Source organism: Podarcis filfolensis (assembly GCF_964270895.1).
Source record: "Podarcis filfolensis genome assembly, chromosome: 8".
NCBI lineage: Eukaryota > Metazoa > Chordata > Lepidosauria > Squamata > Lacertidae > Podarcis > Podarcis filfolensis.
In genome coordinates this window covers 64,008,857-64,031,901 of record NC_139611.1, presented here as the reverse complement: position 1 = coordinate 64,031,901, position 23,045 = coordinate 64,008,857, and the positions used below count along the sequence as shown (strand labels likewise).

General features: G+C 44.7%; 1 protein-coding gene across 1 annotated transcript in view; it reads left to right on the top strand.

Annotated features, from left to right (window-relative positions):
- CRYBG2 (crystallin beta-gamma domain containing 2) overlaps positions 1-23,045 on the top strand; it is a 58,608-nt gene that overhangs the window by 19,333 nt on the left and 16,230 nt on the right. The window contains 4 exon segments of the mRNA XM_083625702.1: positions 14,936-19,082; positions 21,126-21,173; positions 21,302-21,420; positions 22,369-22,525. Of these exon segments, the coding sequence (XP_083481828.1) occupies positions 14,936-19,082; positions 21,126-21,173; positions 21,302-21,420; positions 22,369-22,525 (4,471 nt within the window).

The window sequence follows — 23,045 nt, the reverse complement described above, 5'->3', positions numbered from 1 at the left end:
CATGTCCTCCACTACTCAGCTAGTGATCTTAGGGAATGAATGAAAGGCTTGTGGCACACCCTGATATCTTTGGAATTCCCTACCTCATGAGGCTAGACTGGCTCCCTCCGTGCCAGCAGGTGAAGATTGTTTTATTCTGGCAGGCCTTTGGGAACTGGCTGCTTTTAAGGAAAGGGCTTTTAAATAGTGCTGTGCTCTTTTTACTATCTCTATTTTAACATATATACCTTGTTTTAATTCCATTGCAGTTCAATTGCTGTTTAACTATTATCTTAGCATTTTTATTTTAGCCGTGATTGTTTTAATTTTTGTAAGCTGCCTTGAGTCCTGGTTCTGGGGGAAAAGGTGGAATATAATATAATATTATAATATAATATAATATAATATAATATAATATAATATAATATAATTAATATAATAATAATCTCCAACAGAGGAAAATGGCCAAAGGGCTCAGGATGAATGGCTTGGGGGCTCTCACTGCTGCCCATTAAGTTCATGCCTATTAAGTTCTGAAGGCAGACCTGCATGGGGAAGTTTTTAATGTTTAATGTTTTATCATTTTTTGTTTATGAGCCATCCAGAGTGGCTGGGGCAACCCATTCAGATAAGTGGGGTACAAATAAAAAAAATATTAATTATTATGGTGGTTAGCGCAGCAGAGTGGTGGGCTTCCTCACCCCCATTTCCTTTTAAAGTGTAAAGAGAAGCAAAGCTCTTGAGAGGCTCTTTTGTTTTTTCCAGAACCAATGTGGTAAATTATGAGGGAAACAAAATGGCGACCTTCAACTAAATTGCTGCTACCCAGTGTTCAGTCCTCGGGGGCAGGGGAGTAAATGCAGGCAGGTGTTGACGCAGTGGGTCTGAAGAAGCCCATTGCTGATGCTAGGAAAAAGGAAAGAGCAAATAACTCCAGGTACTTGAAGTAAGTTTTATTACAGGCCCAGTGTGTTTTGGAACAAACCTGAGTCTTGATAGTATTCCAACATACTGGATGAAAATTGCTGATAAAAAAATGCCCCAAGGAAGAATTTGTCCCGAACACATCTGGAATAAATTGGACCTGGAATAAATCCTATTTCAAGCTCCTGGATGTTTTTCCTTCCCCCCCCCCCATCCCTGCCAGTGGTGCTGTCCCGGTTTTGTGGTTGGTTAACATGTTGATGCTGGCATGTTTATACTATTTCTATTGTTAATTATTGGAATGGAAATGGAAATTACATTTCTGCTAGAGGAGCAGCTGGAGGAGGGCAGAGCTGGCCTGTGTGGCTTCTGATTGTTATATGTACTCTGTTTGTTATATGTGTAAACAGAGGCCCTCAGCAAAACCCCTTTCGCTGAGCAGGTCAATCCAGTCAAAGGTTGATGGATCTAGGCTAGGACAGGGCCTCCAGGGACCCAGCATCCTGGTCTGACCACTGCTTCAGGGTATCCTTCCCTGCCTTGCCCAGCTGGAGCGGCATGAAAGTCCTGGAGCAGAAGGAGGGCATATGTAACATTGGGTTGCTCCAGGCAGCTTGTTCATTGACCATTCATCCTGATTTGCTTGCACAAAGCTTACATGGAGATTAGACAATGCCTGGCCTGTACTGAGCATTCATCCTCAGTGCTGTTGTGACTGAGTGCTGTTGCCGTGGCTCAAGCTGAGAGAATGCTTTCCTGCCTGCTTCTTTTTCACTGCAATATATCACCACACATTTATTACACTCGCAGAGAGAATTCCAAGGTAAACACACATCTACTGTAGAATCTCACACAGGGCAAATTACTAGCTGTTGCACTGGTCAGTAAAGATCACAGCATGCTTTCAGTTTAGGACCATATACTTTTGGAGAAGATTCATTCTTTTCTCTTTATAATAGGGCTGAGGAACATACCATGGATTTCAAATGGCCATCCAGATTATTACAGGGAGGCTGCAAGCACCAGCTTTTATGGCCCAGGGATTCTGGATAAAATCGTGGGAATTGTAGCTTTAATTAAAAGAGCAAAGCCATCCTTTCACCCTCAGGGGTACATGTAAGCATAACTGGAGTGCGTACCTTAAAAACTAAGAACATAAATGAAAAGAACAAAGTGTTGTTGTTTTTTAATCATCCATTTGTAATCTAATCAGATTATTTGTGGTATCTGATCTTTGAACATTTGAGTTGTGCTGGCAACAGGCAACAGGTGTCTGGAGAAGAATAGTTGGTTTTCAGTGACTGTGGAGTTAGTCACAAAGAATTATTTATAAATTACACATCTGTAGCCTGCCTTTCTTCCAAAGAGCTCAGGGAAATGTATGTGGTTCTTCCCTACCATCACATCCCCACAACAGTCCTATTAGGTAGGTTAGACTGAGAGAAGGTTCCTAGAATCGTAGAATTGTGCAGTTGGAAGGGACCATGAGGGTCATCTAGTCCAACCCTCTGCAATGCAGGCATATTTTGCCCAACGCTGGGCTTGAACCCACAACCTTGAGATTAGGAGTCTCATGCTCTACCACTGAGCAGTCCTCTTCATGAAGGTGTAGTCAAATCTGAGAACATTTGTTATAGTTACTTCTTTCCCTCCTTATAATAACTACTTTCAATGTTACCATCAATCATTTTTTGTTTTTGTTGCTGAAGCAAAAACGTTTTATGTTGTGGGCAGGCATACTAAGTGGATAGTGACATTATATAGTTTAGTCACAAGATGGCACTGGACTCAGCTGCTAGCTTTGTGGAGTCAGGTATTTCTCTTTTGTTCATGTTGCAGAGGGGCAATAAAGTTCTTGTTTGGGCTCCCGACAGGTCTGTCCTCAAGGTCTTCCATGACACATACTATGTACTAACAATCCCTCATTGTATAGAACCACTGAGCCCATAAGAGCATATCCTGTGGAAAAATCACATGTGGTCTAAAACATTAGTGGGGGAATGATGTCTCCCACTCTTCCTAAGTGGAACCTCTGGCAGTGAACCATGTAGCTGCCTCAATACGTCTGTTCCTTCTGAACAGACATGAACAGACATGTTCTAAAAGCTGGGAAGGCAGATACATGTAGGCCCTGAACCACTACCCCAAAAGTACCCCACAGTGCACCTGTATCCACAAGTGCCCTCTCTCAATGTGTTTGCATGCAGAATGTAGAGGATCACACAGGCATGCTCCCTCAGCAGGCTAATAACATCTGCAGGGGTAAATAGTCCTAGGCTGCAGTATTTATCCCATGCAATCCCTAGGATCCTTTGATATGGAATGACAGCTTATAAATTAAAAACAAATAAGTTGTAATAAACTCTTGGTTCTTGCTGCAGCCTAGTGCCTGTTGAGTGAAACTCATTAGTGATTTCTTGTTATATATACATTTATGCAGCTTCGTCCATGTATATATATAAGCTTTGAAGAGTTTCGTAAGCAGAAATGACAGATTTCTGCCTTGAATGAGCTTCCCATCTACATGTTGCCAGTGAGAAGATGGCAGAGGAAGGAGAAGGGGGTGTATGTTCATCTTGTATTTTAAGTTGAGGTTTGGGCTTAAATATATTCCCATAAGGAAACAAAAAGCAGGAAAAAATGTTTTGAAATCAGCCTGCAGGTGCTGTTCAATCAAGTAGTCGCCCAAACTCTTTGAAAGTGTTAACTTTGCAACTGGAAAGCGACAAAGATGTTGTGGCACCTTAAATGCTAATAAATCCATGCTGGCACAAGCCTTTGTGAACAAGGATCTAATTCTTGATGCATGAAGTGCTGTCCTCAACTGGCAGGCAATTTGTCATTTGTAACTCCGGCAAGGCACTTTATGCCTCCTTGCCTTCTGCCAAAGCACTTGGGGAATAATTAAGTAGACTTATTAATACACTCATTACTCTGTTGCAAGTTGAATTTCGACATGCTATGCAGTGCACACTCGGTTGATGATCAGGTACTAGACACTCTGGTTGGCTGTGTTAGGTGTGTACACAATTCTTGCAGCTGTCAAGAAATGATATTCTTGGTCCTGTTCAAGGTATTAGTTTATCTACATCAAGCTGTCCTTAAGATTACGGCAATCTGACATTAAAACTGTGTACTCTGCATTATTATTCTAAGTGGCCTCAGTATATGGGCTAAAAAAAAGACTGATCTAATCTTTGTCAAGGTTTTCTTCCTGGTTGCCTCGGATCCTCATATATTGTTGGACTTGCAACATCCACAATCCCTGGCTATTGGCTAAGCCATCTGGGGATGATTGGAGTTGAAATCTGAAAAATATGTGAGGATGCAAAGTTGAAGAACACTGATCTTGACTGCCCATTAAAACTCACTTAATTTCCTCCCACTCGCACCCAGCAAATAGGCCAGGTTCTTGAGGCCACTTACTCATTACACTTTTCAGACAAGCAGCAATAGGATGATTTGGGGTGTTAAAAAGATAAACAGCAGGCACAGGGGACCAATCTTTATTGGAACACTTCCAGGGGAAGGAGTGTAAACACAGCCACAGCCTTTCCCAGACTGCAGAGTATCTGTTGGGTGGGGAGTGTTAAAAGTAACGCCCCCCCCTTCAACACTCTGTGTGTGTGTGTGTGTGTGTGTGTGCGTGTGTGTGTGTGTGTGTAGTGGGGGGGGGGGCTACACCTGCTTTTGACTCTTTTAAAAACAATTCACTAGGGTTGTTGAACTTTTTTTGCAAAACCGCAAAAAAAAAGACATTTCTGAGCTATTTTTTAAAGGGAAATCAGCAAAAACAATGTCAACATGGCTTGCCATACGTCTGGATTTTCCCAGACATTTTTCTTTTCAATTTACCGGACCTATAGCAACCCTAAATTCACAAAACTGCTGTCTGGTTTGGCCCTTCGACCTGACTTTCCTCAAGGCTGATACAGAAATAAGACTTAGTGTGCCACATTCTGATTCATAGGATGTAAAATTGGAAGCCATCAGATGAAATTGCACTATCACTCCTTGGGTCATCTTTGTGACAGTGACACAAATTAGTACCATCTAATTAGCATGCAACTGGTTGTCTGTGCATAAGTGAAATCTCTCTCTCTCTCTCTCTCTCTCTCTCTGTCTCTCACACACACACACACACACACACACACACACACACACTCCTCTGTTTTGGGCTGCTTCCCAGGAATGATTTGCTGCTGCTGGACCAAAGAGTCCTTATTTACTAAGCATCACCGAAGAAACTCAAATGTAACCATAGCTATGTAAATCTGATACAGATACACATTCAGATAAGGTATGTCCCATAAAAGGCTCCTTCATTTCCAAGGAGCAGTGATACTGGGCAAGGTATTCTTACTGGTTTTAAAATTTGTTATTAATCTACAGGCCGATCAAGACTTGCCCACAAAATCCACATTTCATGTAGTCAGTTTGTCCCCTGGCAGTGGCAGTCCATGTTGTATATTTGAATGTGATTTTAATGCAGAGCTTCCACATCCATACTCCCCGTTTCCCTCTATTTACCATTTCAAGCAACCACCCCCCTTTATAAGCTACTCCACATCAAAAACACCTGCATTAAATATTTTTTTAAAATGGGCAAATGCATTCACAGAAAGCTGCCTGGAGTGTTTTTAAACTGGAGCAGATGTCTTTTTTGGGTTTTCTGAGGATAAGGAAACTCAATTTATTGGGAAGAAAGTTTGGGACAGCAGTTGTTTCCTGTGAACGTTGTATGCAGAAGGGAGAATTAAAGGATGCACAAGGGGCAAATGCTCCACATTTGGGTGGTTGGACCTAAAGTCATCTGGTTTAGAAACTTTGGGGCAAGTTAGCATTTTACAGATTAGCTTTTAAAAATCTGATTAGCTTTTGAAGAGTGAGAAGACCTTCATATTTACCCTGCTTTCACTATGCTTGTTGAGTGATCAAAAAGGTGCTAAACACCCCCACACCAGGATTATGGAAATAAGTGGGGCAAGCCCATTATCACATCATTCCCAAATTGCACAGGCACCCATAGATCAAGCAGGAATTACTCAGCAACTCCCACAGAGATGAACTAATCTCAACCCTTTCCCAAAGATACTGCAGAGTGCTGACACAGGGTTTCTAGGGTGCTGAGCCTGGGCGCAGCAAAATGCTCTTGATGGGAACATCATGAAGCTTTAGACGGTGGGATCCACACATATGTGTCACTTCAACTCTGTGCTATAGTAACTTCTCCCCTGAACATTGCACAGGGTTAAAATATGCTGCACTGCCCCCCAGCTTGGGTGTGCTGCACTGGGGCCTCTAGGTGTCCTGTTTATTGTGCATGCAAGATTATTCATGCTCATGATGGTATATCAGGGCAGTTATACACAATGCAGCTTTCAGTTCTGTTTGCCTGCAAAAGGTCTGGGACAGTCATACTAATTCGTTTCTGGTCAGTGCATGTCCCATAGCTTCCTCCTGAAATCCTGTAACCTCCTTTACCACAAATGCTCCTTCCGAGTTATTGTTTATCCTGCTTTCGTTGCACTATAGTGCACCAGACTTTGATAATGCAACTACACTGAGGAAACATTGCAGTGCAACTAATAAAGCACAATAATATGTGTGCATGGTCCAGTATGAGTCCACCCTAAGGCAGCATTATTACATCAATGACATGTTGCAGAAACCTTGATCGTTGAGAGTCTGCTCTAAATCAGGGATGGGGAGACTTGTGAGACCCATTTTGCTTTGTACCAGATCTTGAATATCTACTATCCAGAGACAGGTGCAAAGGCATTCTGTTGGAATTAAAGAACTGGGTGCCTCTGAGCACAATCTGAGCCAAGGAATTTGTTTTCAGTACCAGAACTGTTCACAGGCCTTTCACACAACAGTCCACCCCTGCTTAGCTTCCGTCATTTCATCAGCCTCATTTAGGCAGGGAAAAGTTATATTGTCGTTGCTTGTGTTAAACAATCAGTAGTAGTTAGAAATCCTTGCTGATCCTCTAGAGATCAGCCAGCAGCTCTTGATCTTTCTCCTGCCTATCTCATGCTCTGCAATGCTGAAGCATAGAGGATTCCAATCTTTCTGGCAACCTGAGATCTGGGGCGGCGAGGAGTGTTCCCTCTTTTGACAGACTCATTCAGAACTTGGGAAGGTGCTCTTATTGTGCTTCAGCCTAGAAATTTGGCAGGACTGAATGCTTTTCATTTTCTGTCCCGTAACAAGAAACCTTGAGAATCAACAATTGACATTCATTTGATTCAAAGCCAGATGCCAAACCTGCACAAAAAAACCCTCACGATTGTTGCTTCCCCACCCTGTTGCTAATGAAACGCCCAAAATATAACAGAATATTATAAATTGTAAATCAGGGGGTGGAGAACCTTAGGCCCTTGAGACTTTCCCTAGGTCATAACTCCTTTCGAGTCACACCCCCTACTGGTTTCGCTACATGCCTTCCTTGTATGTTTTTGCCAGGTTGGACTGTGCCCCTGAACTTTGAGTGGATGCTTGCCTGGATGGAGAAAAGAGAGGTGTGTGTGTGTGTAGAAATGAACCTATCATAGAAAGGTCAATTTACATTCATTGCCCCACCCACTTTTGCCTCTGGTGCTGCCCCCTACTGGCATGTGGCCCTCGGAAGATTGCCCAGAAGGGAATGCAGCCCTTGGTTTCCCATCTGTAATGTAAGTAGTCATAGGAAAGAGAGAGGATAAGGTCTGGTTCTTCTTTTATGTACTTTCTTTGGGTACTTCATTTACTACTGTAGCTACTCAGGCAGTGACTGAATATTGGGCTTTGTCACTAGTGGCACACCAGCTTTGCAATGTCCTTCCCAGCTACAAATGCTTAGGACATGTTCTCATACTTATTTGCCTTTAAATTCACAATATAGTTGTTTTTAGCTTGAGTGTTTTATTGAGAACTCTTCTTCTTCTGTTCCAGGCCCCAGCTGTGCTACACCTTTCAAGCTGCATCATACCATATTAAAAAATTCCCCCAAAGAATCCTGGGAACTGTAGTTTGTTAAAGTTGCTGGGAGTTGTTAGGAGACCCCAATTCCCCTCACAGAACTATAATTCCCAGGGTTTCCTGGGAAAAGAGATTGATTGTTAAATCACCCTAGGAATTGTAATTGCAAAGTCATGACTTTAAAGTGGACTGATACTGCTTCAAATGTGTAGTGTAAATGGGGCCATTGCATTTCTTGTTTTGTTTGATTGTTTACTGCCCCATGGGGTATTGTTATTACTGGTATTATTTGTTAAGTTTCTATACCGCCCTTCACCCGAGGATCATAGGGAAGGTCACAATAGAAAAACACAAACTGCATACCACATTAACAAACAAAAACAATACCTCCCACAGCTTAAAAGGCCACAAATTGTTTAATTAGCCAAAGACTGGAATAAATACTGGGATGTATATATGGAGGGCAGCAGTAGCAGCCCTGCTGGCCATTCCTATTGGTTGGAGTTGTACATGCCATCGGTCACAGCTAGCATGGGCAATAGTCAGGGATGATGGGAATTGACAAGGAAGCCTGACTTCAGACCATCTAATCTACTGGGTCACAAACAACCTTCTGAGTACTGTATATCAAAGCTTCATCAGGATGAGTGTTAGGCATGAACCTTTAGTTGGACTTAGGCGTGTATGGGGTGTTAGGGGAGGGGTAGTTCCTTCTTCTGGGGTAGTCGTAACCACCTTTGGTCCCCACCCTGCACTCTGCTCTCACCTGTGGCTTCTAGAAGCTGCCAGCATGTGACAGTGGCCACATCCCAGCAGACTGAGTGGATGAGACCAATGGTGAGTCCAACGGTCAAGAAGGCAGCTTATGCAAGTGCTTTAGATAGAAGTGAGGGGCAGATGAGGCTTGCCAACCTGGAAAGGTAGCCCATCTAGGAGAAGGAAAACTGATCCTAAAACTCTGCTGCCTTGCAGGAAATCTTCAAGAAAATAAAAGGCTAAGGAGTTAACCCTACACAAATCCGGAGCGGAGTCCCTAAGACAGCTGGATGGTGTCAGCTGGTGCCAAACGGATTGCTTTCCTTTCCTTTGGACCATATCAGTGAGGCCCAGAGTGGGGTCTTGCTATCTGGGCACCTCCATATACACTGCCCACCATGTGCACCGTGGAAAGTGTCTTCGGTGCTGCTAATGCAGCGGTTTGAGTTCACTCCCAGAGGCGCACTCCATTGTCTCTTGAGACAGACGGATGCCAACAACAGTTGGTCTTAATAAAGGCATTACCCAACTCTTCCTTATGCATGCATGCATGCCTATGTCTTTGGGTGTGTGTCTACTATGTTACGTTACTCCTTGCATTTTTGCAGTGGTGCACTTAGGTAATTTAGACTAGCCTTCTCCAACCTGGTGCCCTCCAGATGTTTTTGGACTACAACTCCCATCAGCCTCAAGCAACAAGGACTAAAGAGAGTTGTGGTCCAAAATACCTGGTGTGCACCAGGTTGGAGTCTGTTTTAGACTCTGACTTTAATGCCCACATCTCTCCCCCACTCCTGCTGCCCTTTAGATGTGTTTGGGGTCCCTCCCGCTCATTCTGCCCCAAAGTCCTTCTCTGATGGCACCACTGCGCCTTTGAGCTTGTGAAGAAGAGCCAGCTAAGATGGGTGAATGCTTTTAAAAAATCTGACAAATTACCTATGTGTTGGCCTCATATAATATCTTGCTTTTTTATTTCAACCAGCCCGTATCTCAGAACAGGAGGGGAAGTTTCCTTCCTGTTTCCATGGAATTATGTTTGGAACGCTGTTGGTGGCTTGGCAGGGTGAAAGCACAAACCTGACTCACCCTGGAGATTAATGCCTTGTCAGACTAAGCAGGTCAGGACACATAGAATTTCTCAACCCCTGTCTGCTTCTCTGCTGTAGAAAGGAAAGGCTGAGTTGACTTGGCTCAGATGGCATTTACAAGCACTGGTCAGCAATTCAGGTTAGGAATAGAGCAACAGGTTTGCCACTTAGGTGTGCCTCCTTTTTTTCTTTCTGGGCAGGGATCCCAGGCCTTCAGCAGCTGCATGATAGGTAAGAATAAAACAGGTGTATTTCCTGCTAAGGCAAAAAGGTGGCTATCCTATCATTACATAATTTTAAAAAGAGAGGGGAGGAAGGAAGAGAGAGAGGGACAGGTGGTTCATCCCTGCCCTTTTAAACGTGCACGGTTTTGATTAAAACTTTGGGACCTGAAGGACACCAGAGAGGAACATTGCCTGCATACTACCACCCTACTCTGGCCAAAAGAGGGAACTACATGCAAAAACAACAATGAGCTTAATAACAAATACTAAATATATATTTTTATCAAAGATAAAAAAACTAATCTAAACACAAACCAAAAGGAGGGGGGGAAAGGAAAAAGGAAAAGGAAAAAGAACTTCTGATTCTTCTTCTGTCAGCTACATATAGAAAATTATTCAATACATCCAAGGTAACATCCAACAATTCCACTTTCTACAAACCAATATTTTCTTTAATCCTCAAACCTAGATATTATACATTCAATTTCTTTTTCATGCAAAAAGTCTATAAGGGGTTTCCAATCTTTAGTAAATATTGATAATGATTTTTCTCTGATTAAACACATTAATGTTGCCATCTCAGCGAAGTCCAGTAATTTTAGCAACCATTCTTCCATGGTAGGTAAGGATCTTTCCATCTTTGTGCATATAAAAGTCTCGCCATTGTGATCATGTATTGAAATAATGATCCATAGTCTTTTTCTAATTGTATATCCATTATTCCTAGCAGGAAAAAGTTCTGGCTTCAGTTGAATATAAAACTTTAAAATCTTCTGCAGCAATGTATTTATTTGTAGCCAATATTTCTCGGCTTTTCTACAAGTCCACCAAGCATGATAAAATGTCCCTTCACATTTTTGCACACTTCCAGCAAACATTTAGGACACCTTTATACATTTTAAATAATTTCGCTAGTGAGAAATCATAAATTAGCAGTGAGAAATCATGTTATTTATAAAAAAATCTTTAAATCAACACAGTGCAAATTTTAGCCCTGAGTCTCATGGCAGCTTAAAAGACAAAATAATTTATCACTGCATAAGCTTTTGTGGACTACAGTTACTTCAATAGATGTATGAAGGGTTATCCTGACTTGCTGGTATATACATGGTTGGGGAGTAGAGAGAATATTATATAGTGGGACTCCTTTTTTAAAAAAAGTTGTATTTGTTAATTGGCTTACCAATGTCAGGATGTCTATGTTATCAACAACTTTTTGGGGTGAATGGCCACTGTTAATAATGGAATTATCATAATCTGTATTTTTCTGCATTTCATTTTCTTCTGACCTGACTGTTTACAATCCTCTAACCTTCAATCTGCAGCTCAGGATAACACTTCATGCATCTAGTGAAGTGCCGCCAAATTTTCTGTTGCCAATATATAGTATATGGATCAGGCCCTCTGCTGTACTTGCAAAAGAATACATAATTTTGCATTAAAGTTGTATACCCTTTGTCATATGCAAATTTATGCCTTCAATGGGGGTAGAGGACCCAAAAATAAATCACATCACAAACAAGTAGACAGACAGACAGACAGACAGGACTGTGAATAGTTGAAGCTTTCCCCATCACTGGATTTCCACACTAGAAAAACTTACCTGTTTGATTTCTGCCTGCCACACAGCACTGCTCTCCCCCAATGCCAACCATGCAAAGAACTCAAATTAAGAGCAAAAGCAAAAAAACAAAAAATTGGGCACCTTAATTTTTTTAAGTGAATACCTGTGACTAAGGTAATGAGACACTAGAATTAAAAACAAACAAAAAAACCCACAAAGGAAGGCAAGCACCTCCCAACCCTTCATGCTCGATTTATTGCTGCATTCCATTCCTGCCACTTTAAAGCAAAAGACAAACACAAACCTGTTTGCCAACCTTGGTAAACAGCAACTAAACTACTCGAAGTGTGTGCAGTTTCGCATTTTAAAACCACTTTTCTCATCGTTGGTCCCTTTTCAAAATTGTTTGGTCGGGTGAGATTTATGCTGCAGCACTGGCTCTGTATGAGGTCAGAATTCCCCAAATGCCAGGTTGCTATACATTTATGTAGGATATAATGAAGGTATCCCTGTTCCTGTTGATTTTAGGAATAACACAACCAAAATGATTAACAAAGCAGGGGGGCACTGTATTCTAGGTGAAGCATTTGAACTGATACCACTCCTTAAAATATTTGACCCTTAGTTGTCCTAGTTGAATTTCATGCTTTGAGACTAACAAGGTTAGCAGCAGCTGCTCCCACCGCTAGGTATGGAAGAAATTGCCAAGTCTTGCAAGTCATTGCATCTTTATTTGTGTAAGTTCTTATAATGACCAGCTTGAAGGAACGGGTGAGGTGGGTGGGCAAGTGGCAGCTGGTTTCTCAGTCAGGCCAGTGCAGTAGTAAGTCCTGCTACTCTAGGGGTGGCGAACCTTCTTGAATCCGAGGGCCGCATTTCCTTCTGCACACTCTTCTGGGGGCCGCATGCCAGTAGTAGGTGGGGCCCTGAGGTTAAAGCAAGCAGGGCAACAAATGCAACATTTATCTTTGCATACTGTCCAACTTTTGGAGACTCCAAACCAGGACGTGCCTCTTCCAGGACGTGTGCCCGGGTGAGTCACATGACCCGTGCCGTGCTTTCTTTGGGGCAAGAGTGCAGTGCAACAGCGAGCAAGAGTGCAACACCCAAAATGGCCGCTGCGATCTCACACACGAAAAACCAGGATGCCTCGGTTTTTTGCACAAACCTGTATATTCTCCAACTAGACAGGCAAGAGGCATTCTCAGAATTCAAGGACACCTTCCAGCCAGGCAAAATCGTGTGCTGTATGTAATAGGGGTAACCACCCACACACTTCCGCTGCGCTTTCTGCTTGTGTGGTGGCACCTTCGGTAAAACTACTTCTTACTGTTTGTAGCAGAGTCTTTCCCCGGAGGCAGAGGACAAGAACAGGAGTCACACTCAAATTCTTCAGTCAAGAGCTTTTTTATTGCTTGACTGGTTGCACAAGCATTTCTGTTACAAGCTATTTACAGTCCTTCTTTCTCTCTCCACCATGGTATAATCTCAGTGTGAGTGTGTGTGTGTGTGTGTGTGCTTTCCTCGTGAGGAAATTGCAGCCTGCAACTTCCTCCCTTTATTTGCACCTCCAGCTGACACTAATCAAGCCTAGAGTGCCACTCCTACACACTAAAGACAGTGGTGGCCAAACTCAGCCCTCCATAACAGTATGAATCAAAGCCAGTGAGGGGCATGGCCTGGGGAGAGTTCCCAGGGCCAGACAGAGAAGCCTGGAGGACCATATCTGCCCATCTCTGCTGCTCCATTTCTCCCTCTGGTGCAGCTGGGTGGAATGGCTGATACTAGATGACAGCTGAGAGAAGGAAAGAGACGAAAGGCAGCAAAAGGTGTGACTCCCACCGTCCCTCCTCTCCCTTTTATCTGGTCCCACGTTGATTCTGGTTGTGCAGCTACTGCTTCTTTTCGGCAGTGGTTTGTGTTTCCAGTATTTCAATTGCTTAATTTTTTTAAATGGCATGCACTTCTTTTTATGGCTTGCGTCGCTCTGGATACTTTCTTAGAAAAGTGACTCATAAATAGTTTACATAAAATAAGAATGCATATGTAAACACACCCACCCACCCCCGGTGATGGCAAGATGGGCAGGGTGTGTGTGCGCACAGGATGACTTGCAGAGTCTTCTCCCGTGGCCTGTGGTGGAGAGGAGGGCTGCTGGTGGGAGGGCACTCAGCCACAGCAAAATCTTCAGCAGCAGGAGGTAAGCTTCTGTTGGCAACACTGCCACCAGCAGTAGGCAATAGAGAGCTCTGAAATGGGGGCTCTTTGAAGTGGAATGCAGGATGCTGGTGGTTTGGCATCTCTCTGCTGGATCCAAAGCCCCACAGATCCCTTTAGAGGCCTGATCATCAGGCCCCTCAGCTGTGTGAACTTAGAGCTGGTGCAACAAACGAGAGTTGGCGTGGGGGAAAGAAACTGCCTGCCCACCTCCTTCCACTCTGACCAGGATGAGTACCAAGGTTTGGTGTGTGGCAATCAATCTGTTGCTTTGTTGCTCTCCATCCAGGCTTTGGATTGCTCTGTAATTATTATTTTTTTAACTGGCATTTGTGATTTGAGAAATTGTGCCATGCCATTATGGTTCAGATCTGTTCCAAAATCCATATCGTCACCTGTACAATCGTATTTCAATCAAATGCTAGCACGTGCTACTGTGCTTGCGTATAATTAATAGGCCCTGGCTTTGGTTCAGTCAGTGCCTTTGATCATAAACTCCTAGTTGTCTTTCAAGCCATTCAGAAGATTCCCATAGCCCCTGGATTGGTTCTAATCCACCGTTTTGCAATCACTGGGCTGGATGACCTTTTAAACAGACCATCCCAGACCAAGTATGTGATGATTCTGCGTTCTCTGGAGAATGAGTATAGATAATTGGGGCCCTTGTAAAGGAACACAGGTTTGTCGAAATAGTTATTTAAAAAGTAGGAAGTTTTCAAGGGGGAGGAGTATAATAGAATAGAAGCACGAAGGGATTTTTACGTTGGCTCAGAGTGGGGAAACGTTGCCAACCCAAGGGCCACATTCCTTTCTGAGGGCCACATGCCAGTGTGGGGTGGGGACAGGGCCAAAAGTGGGTGAGACAACAAATGTAAATTTTATCATTGTACAGTAGGCTGGTCTCTATACACGCGCGCACCCCTCTTTATCACCCATCCAGTCATGCAAGAGGCATTATCAGAATTCAAGGGGACACATTCCAGCTGGGCAAAAATACTCAAAAAGGGTGCAGAGCCGGATTGTGGAGACTTGTGGCCTGGGGAGAGGGTGGATGGCTTCAGGAGATCCCCAAGGACTAAAGAGAGAGATTTGCGGGGGGGGGGGGTTGAATTTGGCTACTGGGTCTGTGTTTCCCCACTCCTGCTGCAAAAAGTTTAATGAGTCTCTTGTTTCCTCTTGGCCTGACCATTTCTTTTGACCTTTCTGTGCCCTGTCTCTAGCTTTTCTGAGTCAAGAGGACTCTCCGTGGCACCTGAAAGCGAAGGACCTCAGCCTACAGGACCATTTGACATTGGAAGAAGCCCCCTTTGTACTCAGTACAGAATGGAGGAGGTCGCTGGTGGGTCTCGCTCCGCTCAGAGCAGGTCAGGGGGATCCACTGCAACTGCCTCGCTCAGAAGGAAGACAACACCTTCTGATCTACTGAAGGAAGAGACCAAACCTTCCTTTGGCAAAGTCTCAGCTGTGACACAGATGCTGGAGAGAGGAAGTACCAGAACCAGAGGCAACAGCCCCTCCAGAGTGTCCGTGTTGCTCGAGGCCTGGGAGAAGGGGCTTGTAGGCACGGGCACCATTGGCCCATCTTCCTCAACAAGCATCAGGGACTCCCGTTCCCCCGTGCCCACCAGGCGCAGCTTTTCATCCAAAGATGCTCCCCACCCACTTTTCTCAGAAAATACCAGGAGTTCTCTTTCTCCCACAAATGCCAGGCAGCCCATTTCTCCAGCAGGTAGCAGGCGACCCCTTTTTCCAGCTGATACCAGGCGGCCCCTTTCCCCAGCAGATAGCCAGCGGCCCCCTTTTGTAGCAGAGACCAGGAGGTCCCGATCTCCAGCACATACCAGGAGGTCTTCCTCACCAGCAGAGACCAGGAGCTCCTTCTCTTCAGCAGAGACCAGGCGGTCCCGATCTCCAGCACATACAAGGAGGTCTTCTTCACCAGCAGAGACCAGGAACTCCTTCTCCTCACCAGAGACCAGGCGGTCCCAATCTCCAGCAGATGTAAAGGAGTCACCATCTCTGGCAGACAGCAGGAACTCCTTCTCTTCAGCAGAGACCAGGCGGTCCCGATCTCCAGCACATACCAGGAGGTCTTCTTCACCAGCAGAGACGAGGAACTCCTTCTCCTCACCAGAGACCTGGCGGTCCCATTCTCCAGCAGATATAAAGCAATCTCCAACAGATACCAGGAGCCCCTTATCCTCACTAGAGACTAGGCGGTCCCATTCTCCAGCGCATACCAGGCAGTCTCCTTCACCAGCAGAGACTAGACGGTCCCATTCTCCAGTAGATATAAGGCGGACTCCATCTCCTGCAGATACCAGACACTCCTTCTTCCCATCAGAGACCAGGCGGTCCCGTTCTCCAGCACATACCAGGCAGTCTCCTTCACCGGCAGATGCCTTGTTGTCCTTCTCAGAGAACAGGCGGTCCCATTCTCCAGCAGATTTAAGGCGTTCTCCTCTAGCAGATACCAGGTTTCCTTTCTCCCCATCACAGACCAGGCGGTCCCGTTCTCCAGCAGATACAAGGTTTTCTTCACCAGCAGAGACCAGGCGTTCCCTTTCGCCTGCAAATAGCAGGACATCTTGCCTCATGACAGATACCCAGGGCTCAGCAAGTTCCCAGCCTTTGCCTCCTCCAGTAGAGAGCCGCTACTCATCTGCTGCGGCAGATGACCATCGCTCCTCTTCCACAGCAGATACACAGTGTTCATCTTCTTTACCAGTTGACAGATACTCATATTCTGTGGCAGATATTAGACGCTTATATTCCTCAGCCGACACCAAGTGTCCGCCTTCCCCAGCAAACACCAGGCACCCAGTTTCTTCGGCAGAAACCAAGCACCCAACTTCTCTGGCAGATGCCAGACACCCGTCTTCCTCAGCAGACACCAAGCAGACATTGTGTTCAGCAGAAAACAAGCTCCCAACCTCCCCAGTAGATGGCAAACACACACCTTCCCCGTCAGACGCCAAGTGCCTATCTTCCTCAGCAGAACCCAAGCACTCATTTTCTTCTGCAGAAAGCAAGCGCTCCTCTTCCCCAGCAGGTTCTAGAAGTTTCTCTCCCACATCAGATGGGAAGCCCTCTTGCTCTCCCAGCCCACGGAGAGATTTTACAGCTCACGGTCCTGTGTTTGCTCAGGTGTACACCCCAGCTTCAAAGCCAAAGAGCCTGTCAGGAACAGAGACACAAGATGCTAATAGCACCATAGTAGCTGGATCCCAGGCAGGAAACCACTGCGGTAGTGCTACTGACACCCCTCTGGCAACTAGATTTCAGAGAGAGAGCCTCATATCAAGCACAGATGGCTCTCAGGAGGAACCTCTCCCTGTTATTCCTATCAGCACTGGGGCAATGGAATCCCAGAGGGAAAGCCATGTGCCAAATGGTGCTAGCTCCAGTATAATCACCAGATCCCTGACAGAAAGTGCCCAGCCCAGTGCCATAGTACTTAGATCCCAAACAGAAAACTACCAGTCACAAGTTGCCAACACTACTTCTTTGGGTGGATCCCTGGGGGAAAGTTACACGCCCAGCACCACAAGCACTAAACCTACCAGTGGGCCCTGTGTGCTAAGTCCCTTGCCTCGTGTTGTAAGCTCCAGCACTGTAGCCAAATCTCAAACCCAGTGGTATGGCCCCAATGGCAACAGCATGGTCGTCTTTAGGTCTGAACGACAAGTCATCGTACCCCAAGCTGGAACCACCACTGTCTACAGAGCAGGGAAAGAAATTATTATGTCCAGCTCTGGGACAGGGAGTGCAAGCAAAGCCCTGCAAGGAAAGTCCCTTGTGCCAAGCTCTATCAGCTCCCTGCCGCCAAAAGAAAACTTGCAGTCCCAGAGTGACCTCCCTGATGTTAAGTCCCCACAGGGGAGCCCTGCATCCCTTCCAGATGATGTTTGCAACTGCTCCATAGCAGGATCCGAGCAAGAAAGCTGCATGACTCAATCCAGAAGTGCCGGTGTGAGTGACGCCCAAAGGCAAAGGTGTATGCTTCTGCCAAACCCTGCATTCACATCAAATAGAGATGCTACCACACTCAGGGAGGGAGTTGCTCCTTTGAGCACGTCCGAGAGAGACTGCAGCCCGCACGCCAAACCTGCATTCCAGAGGCACAGCAACTTGTTTACATCAAGCAGGTCTGAAAGGGAACAAAGCATGCCTGATCCGGATGGCCCTGTAACAAATGGGTCAGAACAGGAGAACAACCTCTCAAGAGCAAAGAAGGCCAACACATCTGCATCCCAAGGACTTCATTGCTCTTCGGATGCTGCAGAAGAAACCAACATGCTTAGAACCTCTGCTGAATCTCAGGAATCTGTGACAAGGGAACAAAAATCCACCGTCTGGAATGAGCTAAAGGAAGAACAAGGTTATCCCAGAAAAGATTCCCCTGTGTTTGCACTGGAACCAGCCATTCCCCTTACCGAAACGAACTCCTCCCATGAACCTCCAAGCCAGGAAGCAGGACACAGCAGCAGGACAGCAGAAGAGGAACCTGAAGAAGCTGTGGACATGGAGCTTTTTGTGGACACTCTCCGTAATATGGAGCCCCCTGAACTCCACAAGCCCCTGAAGCTCCTCCCGAGGCCTCCACGTCCTTCCACGTTTGCAAAGCACACATCCCTTCCACCTATCGACGAGGACCACGTCGCTCCCAAGTCAAAGCTTCCTCTCCCAGCAGCAATAGGTCAGCTTTTCGCTCTTACCGAGGAGAGGAACTCAGAGGGAGAAAAAGAAATGGAGGAGGAAGAAGATGAGATGGAGGAAATAGAGAACCCATATCTTACCAAGGATGAAAAGTCATGGGAGAACAGCCAGGCCAGAGAGTCGTACCCTTGGGAAAACAAGACGTTCAAGACTGAGGAGGAGATTGGCTCTTTCCTGGGGAAGTTGCAGGAAGGGGCTGCAGACGCCAAGGCCAAAGCCATCGCTCCTAAAGCTATCGCCAACCAGAGCAACTTAATAAGAGCAAACATTCTCAAAGGGCTTACTCTTTTGTCTGGCTTCTCAGACAAGAAACCTGTGGAAGATAAGCCTTATTCTCGCTTGGACAACAGTCTCCTCTACAGCAGGTTCATCTCCCCAGAGAAATCTCAACAAAAAGTCCTGGAAAAATGGAAAGAAGGAAGAGATTTGCCCACACTCCTGGCTCCGGCTGCCCAAAAAGTCAACAGGGAATGCCAGACATCTCCAAATGAGCTTCTGCTGAAGGCACCTGAAAATCTGAGTTCTGAATCACCGCCATCTGCGCTGCAAGCTGAGCCTGCCTTTGGGGTGCCAGGTGCAGACAATAGCTCCCAGCAGGTTACTCTTCTGTCCATAGAAATAAACTCTCTTCCCCAGTCGAAAGCTCAGGTAAGTCAGTCTGCACTGTGCAGTGAAGGGTTCCTTCCATCTTTGTTTCGCTGGCAACAGCTGCAATAATGTCACAAAGAGATGTTGTTGTTTTAGGGCATTCAGGAAATGTGGACTGTTTGGAGCCCGCGTGGGTGTGTAACAAAAGTGGGGTTCTGTAGCACAATTCATGCCAATGGGTTCTGTTCCTAGAATCTCCACCTTCGACCTGAAGTGGAACTGGTGGTACAACATCCAGTTGATGCTGAGAGGGTTGACAAAACCTGCATTCATAAGGATAATGATTACAGGGCCAAAACCACCAAGGTCTTCACTCAACTGTACAGTTTTTAGTCAAGTCACTGGGTGTTTGCACCTGGATGAAGGGCACAAGAGCTTAAGCTTCATTATGTTGTTGTTGATCTTCCCTAATGGCTGCTACAGAGTCGGTGATGCTCATTAAAGAAATTGAAGGGAAGCAGAGGGGTCCATTTAGGACAGGGATGCGTAGCTGACAGATCACAATGTTCAAGATTTTGAGACCTGGGACCCACCTTTAATTACAACTTGCAGTGTGGAGCCTATTATCATATAGGTCCAATCTTTCCCCCACCTCTCCCTCTCTCCTCTGTTGTTCTCTTTTCCTTCTTTTGATAATTAATGGATTAAAATGCTTATTTTAGTAATCATTTTAAAAATGTTGGTTTAAACACTTAATAAATAAAAACAAAATATAGTTATTTTACAACAAAGGGAAAGGGACTGCTGATAATAATATTATTATTCCAAAATAGTTTAAACCATTTCCAGTCTTGCTCAAACTTTGGTTGCTTCCATAGGGATGGGTAAATCTGTCGATTTCAGTTTCTCATTTTTCCTAACTTCAGTTTTGTGCATTTCCATATTGGTTTGCCAATTTAAGGAAAAGTTCTCATAAAAATTCATAAGCATTTTAGTGCAAATTTCTCCTAATGCACAGGTTTGTAAACGTTTTTGCCCAATATGTACATTTTTCAAAGCAATGTCCCCTAATATAATGCATTTTTTATGTTTCTTTCACTAATATAATGCATTTTCTATGCTGTTGTCACTCAATATATGCATTTTTATGCACACTTTCACCCAGTATATGCATTTTTTTAGACATTACTTGGCTGCAGAATTCCATTGAAAAATTTGGAAAAGTGTAAATTTCAAAGGGTGGCTGTGTTTAATTTGTAGACTCATGAGTGTAGAGTCGCATTTAAATGTGGACTGAATCAGATTTTCCCCATGTCCCTTACTTCCCAATGATCTGTTTGTTAAGCCTCCATTAAGATCTGTTTGCACAACTTTTGTGGAGAGGTTGGACACCATAAACAATTTACTGAGTGTTCATTATGATTTGCTAGTGGGAAGGTTGGGCAATGTTCTCTCAAACAATTGTTATCCCACATTTTCCGCAGCATTCAACCATCGCTTTCTTTATCTCAAAAAGTCCTGTTTGTGGGGGGTCATCGCTAGTTGATGTGGAAATGTGGAGAACTGAATTTAAGACTGGAAAAATGAAGAACTGAAATAGGCACATTCGCCCATCCCTAGTCTGACCCAAATCTACAAATCCCACTAGTGCATGGGGGGGGGCTTTCTTCCCCCATGCCCCCTTCCAAATCAGCTCCGCAGGGTCAGACAAACTTCCTGAACAGCACACAGGGGGAAGAGAAGGAAGGTCACTCTGTTTGGCTTATGCTGACCAAATAATCACCTTAGTATGATGCTGAATACCCCCCAGAGGGGCTTTTTGTGTATATGTGTATATGTGTGTGTGTTATCCACAAACAAGCAATATCTAACTCACGTTAAATAAATAAATAAATAAATAAATAAATAAATAAATTTCGTGTGGGATAGGCAAGGATTATTATCTCCATGTTGCTGATGGAGTGGGTGGGAGCTTTCTTTCCCTCCCAATGCAAATAGTGGTTTCAGAGCAGGAGAGGTATTGGGGTAACTAGATGTTTCTGAAATGTAACCTTTTTTGCACCCTTTTCTTCATTTAATTTTCCATTCATGTTTAAATTGCAGCAAGAGGAAAAGAAGCTTCCGACGAAGATTAATGTGCGACCTGGAAAGGTATGAAGGGTGGGGGGGGCTGTTGTTGCCAAATGTCTGGGCAAGGGGCTGATATGCTTGCAGGGAGAAGGTTAAGGGCTGGGTGTTATTGCATTGGTGGTAATCTCAATTTCTGCTTTTCTCACTAGATCATTCTGTACTCTGAGGCAGGCTTTGGGGGTCAGAAGAGAGAAATATGGGGTGATATCACTGATGCCACATCTTGGGAGCTCTCCCACACCATCTCCATCCGAGTGATCCGTGGAGGGTAAGTAAGCCTTTGGGTGATTTGCTTTGGGTTGTGTTGCAGAGAAGGGCCGTGTGTCCTGTGCATTTAGAGAAGGGATGGGGAACCTGTGTGGCCCAGCAGATGTCGTTGGACTCCCAACTCCCATCACCCCCAGGTTTTAGGGCCAACGGTGAAGGGGATGATGGGATTTGTAGTCCAACAGTGTCTGGAGGACCCCAGGTCCCCATTTCTACTGTACAGGCAGAAAACACAGTGCCGCGTAGAAGTGAAATCAGAAGCAGATTAAGACGTTTCTCCTAATGCTTAGTCAAAATATGCTCTCCATCCATTGGTCCTATTCTTGCCCTCTGACATCTTAAATGGTCAAGGGGCATAATTTCCAGGCAGGGTTCATTTATTATTTTATTTTATATATTAAATATTTAACTTGCCCTTCCTCCCAAAAGAGCCCAGGGCAGCCATCAACAAGAGATAAAACAATAAAGAACATTAAGCACATCTTTAAAACACCTTAAAAACAATTCTAATGCAGATGCGGACTGTGAAGGTTCACAACTTAAAAGGCTTCTTGAGAACCGAAGCAGAGCCAGCCCTCAAAATTTGCACATATCCAAATTTTGTGAAGAGGTACTTCAACCAGCGTTTGCAAAACATACAAAGTGCACATAAAAATTATCACATTAGTGAAAACAGCGTACAAAAATGCATTTAAGAGACATTGCTTGCAAAAATGTGTACATTAGTCAAAACTGCAAACAAAAATGTTTATATTCAGAGAAATTTGCACTTAAATGTTCAAGTACTTTCCTTGGGGATTGTAAAAATAAATAAATTGCAAACTGCGGTGGAAATATGAAGAACTGAAATTAAGATTGGAAAAATGAGAGACTGAGAGAACTGAAATAGACAGATCCATCCCTACTCACAACTCTACTTGGAACTAACCCAATCTCATGTACTTGCCAGCTGGGTAATGTACGAGAAGCCACGGTTCCATGGGCGGAAGTGTGTGCTGGCAGAAGGGGATGTGGAGATCACCAACCCTTGGAGAATGTTCCACAAAGAAGGGGTAGCAGCTGAGAATGCTCCATTCCATATCGGCTCACTCAAGAGGGTTGTGCGGGTAAGCAGGACTCCTTTCCATTTGTGAGTAACGTCTTTCTACTTCTTGCGGAAGCCGGTTGTTTGGAAATGCAGGTCTCATACCAGCCTTCCTCAACCTTAGGTTCCCAGATTTTGTTGGACTACAACTCCCATCATACTTGGCCATTGCTCATGTTGTGTGGGAATATCATGTGGGGAAGGCTGCTCTATACATTGTGATGGCTGGATGGGAGGAAGGGAGGAGAATGGGGCAGGGAGCAAGATTGCATTATGCCTATAAACTGCGGGCAGAGGCAGATTTTGGGGAGCACAACCAGGTCATGGCACTGGGGACCTTCTTCTCAACAATTTTGGTGGTTTGTTTCCTAAATAAAGCTCAACAACTTTGCGGGTGTCAGAAATTTTACTTTTTGAAATACGGCAACCCTTTTTCATTGAATGTATGCAAAGGGCTTATTTGAGTTGTTAGTGACCACATTTGGATGTAACACTAAAGCATGGGTTAGCATTACATGAATGGGCTACTCTCCCCAGAGCTT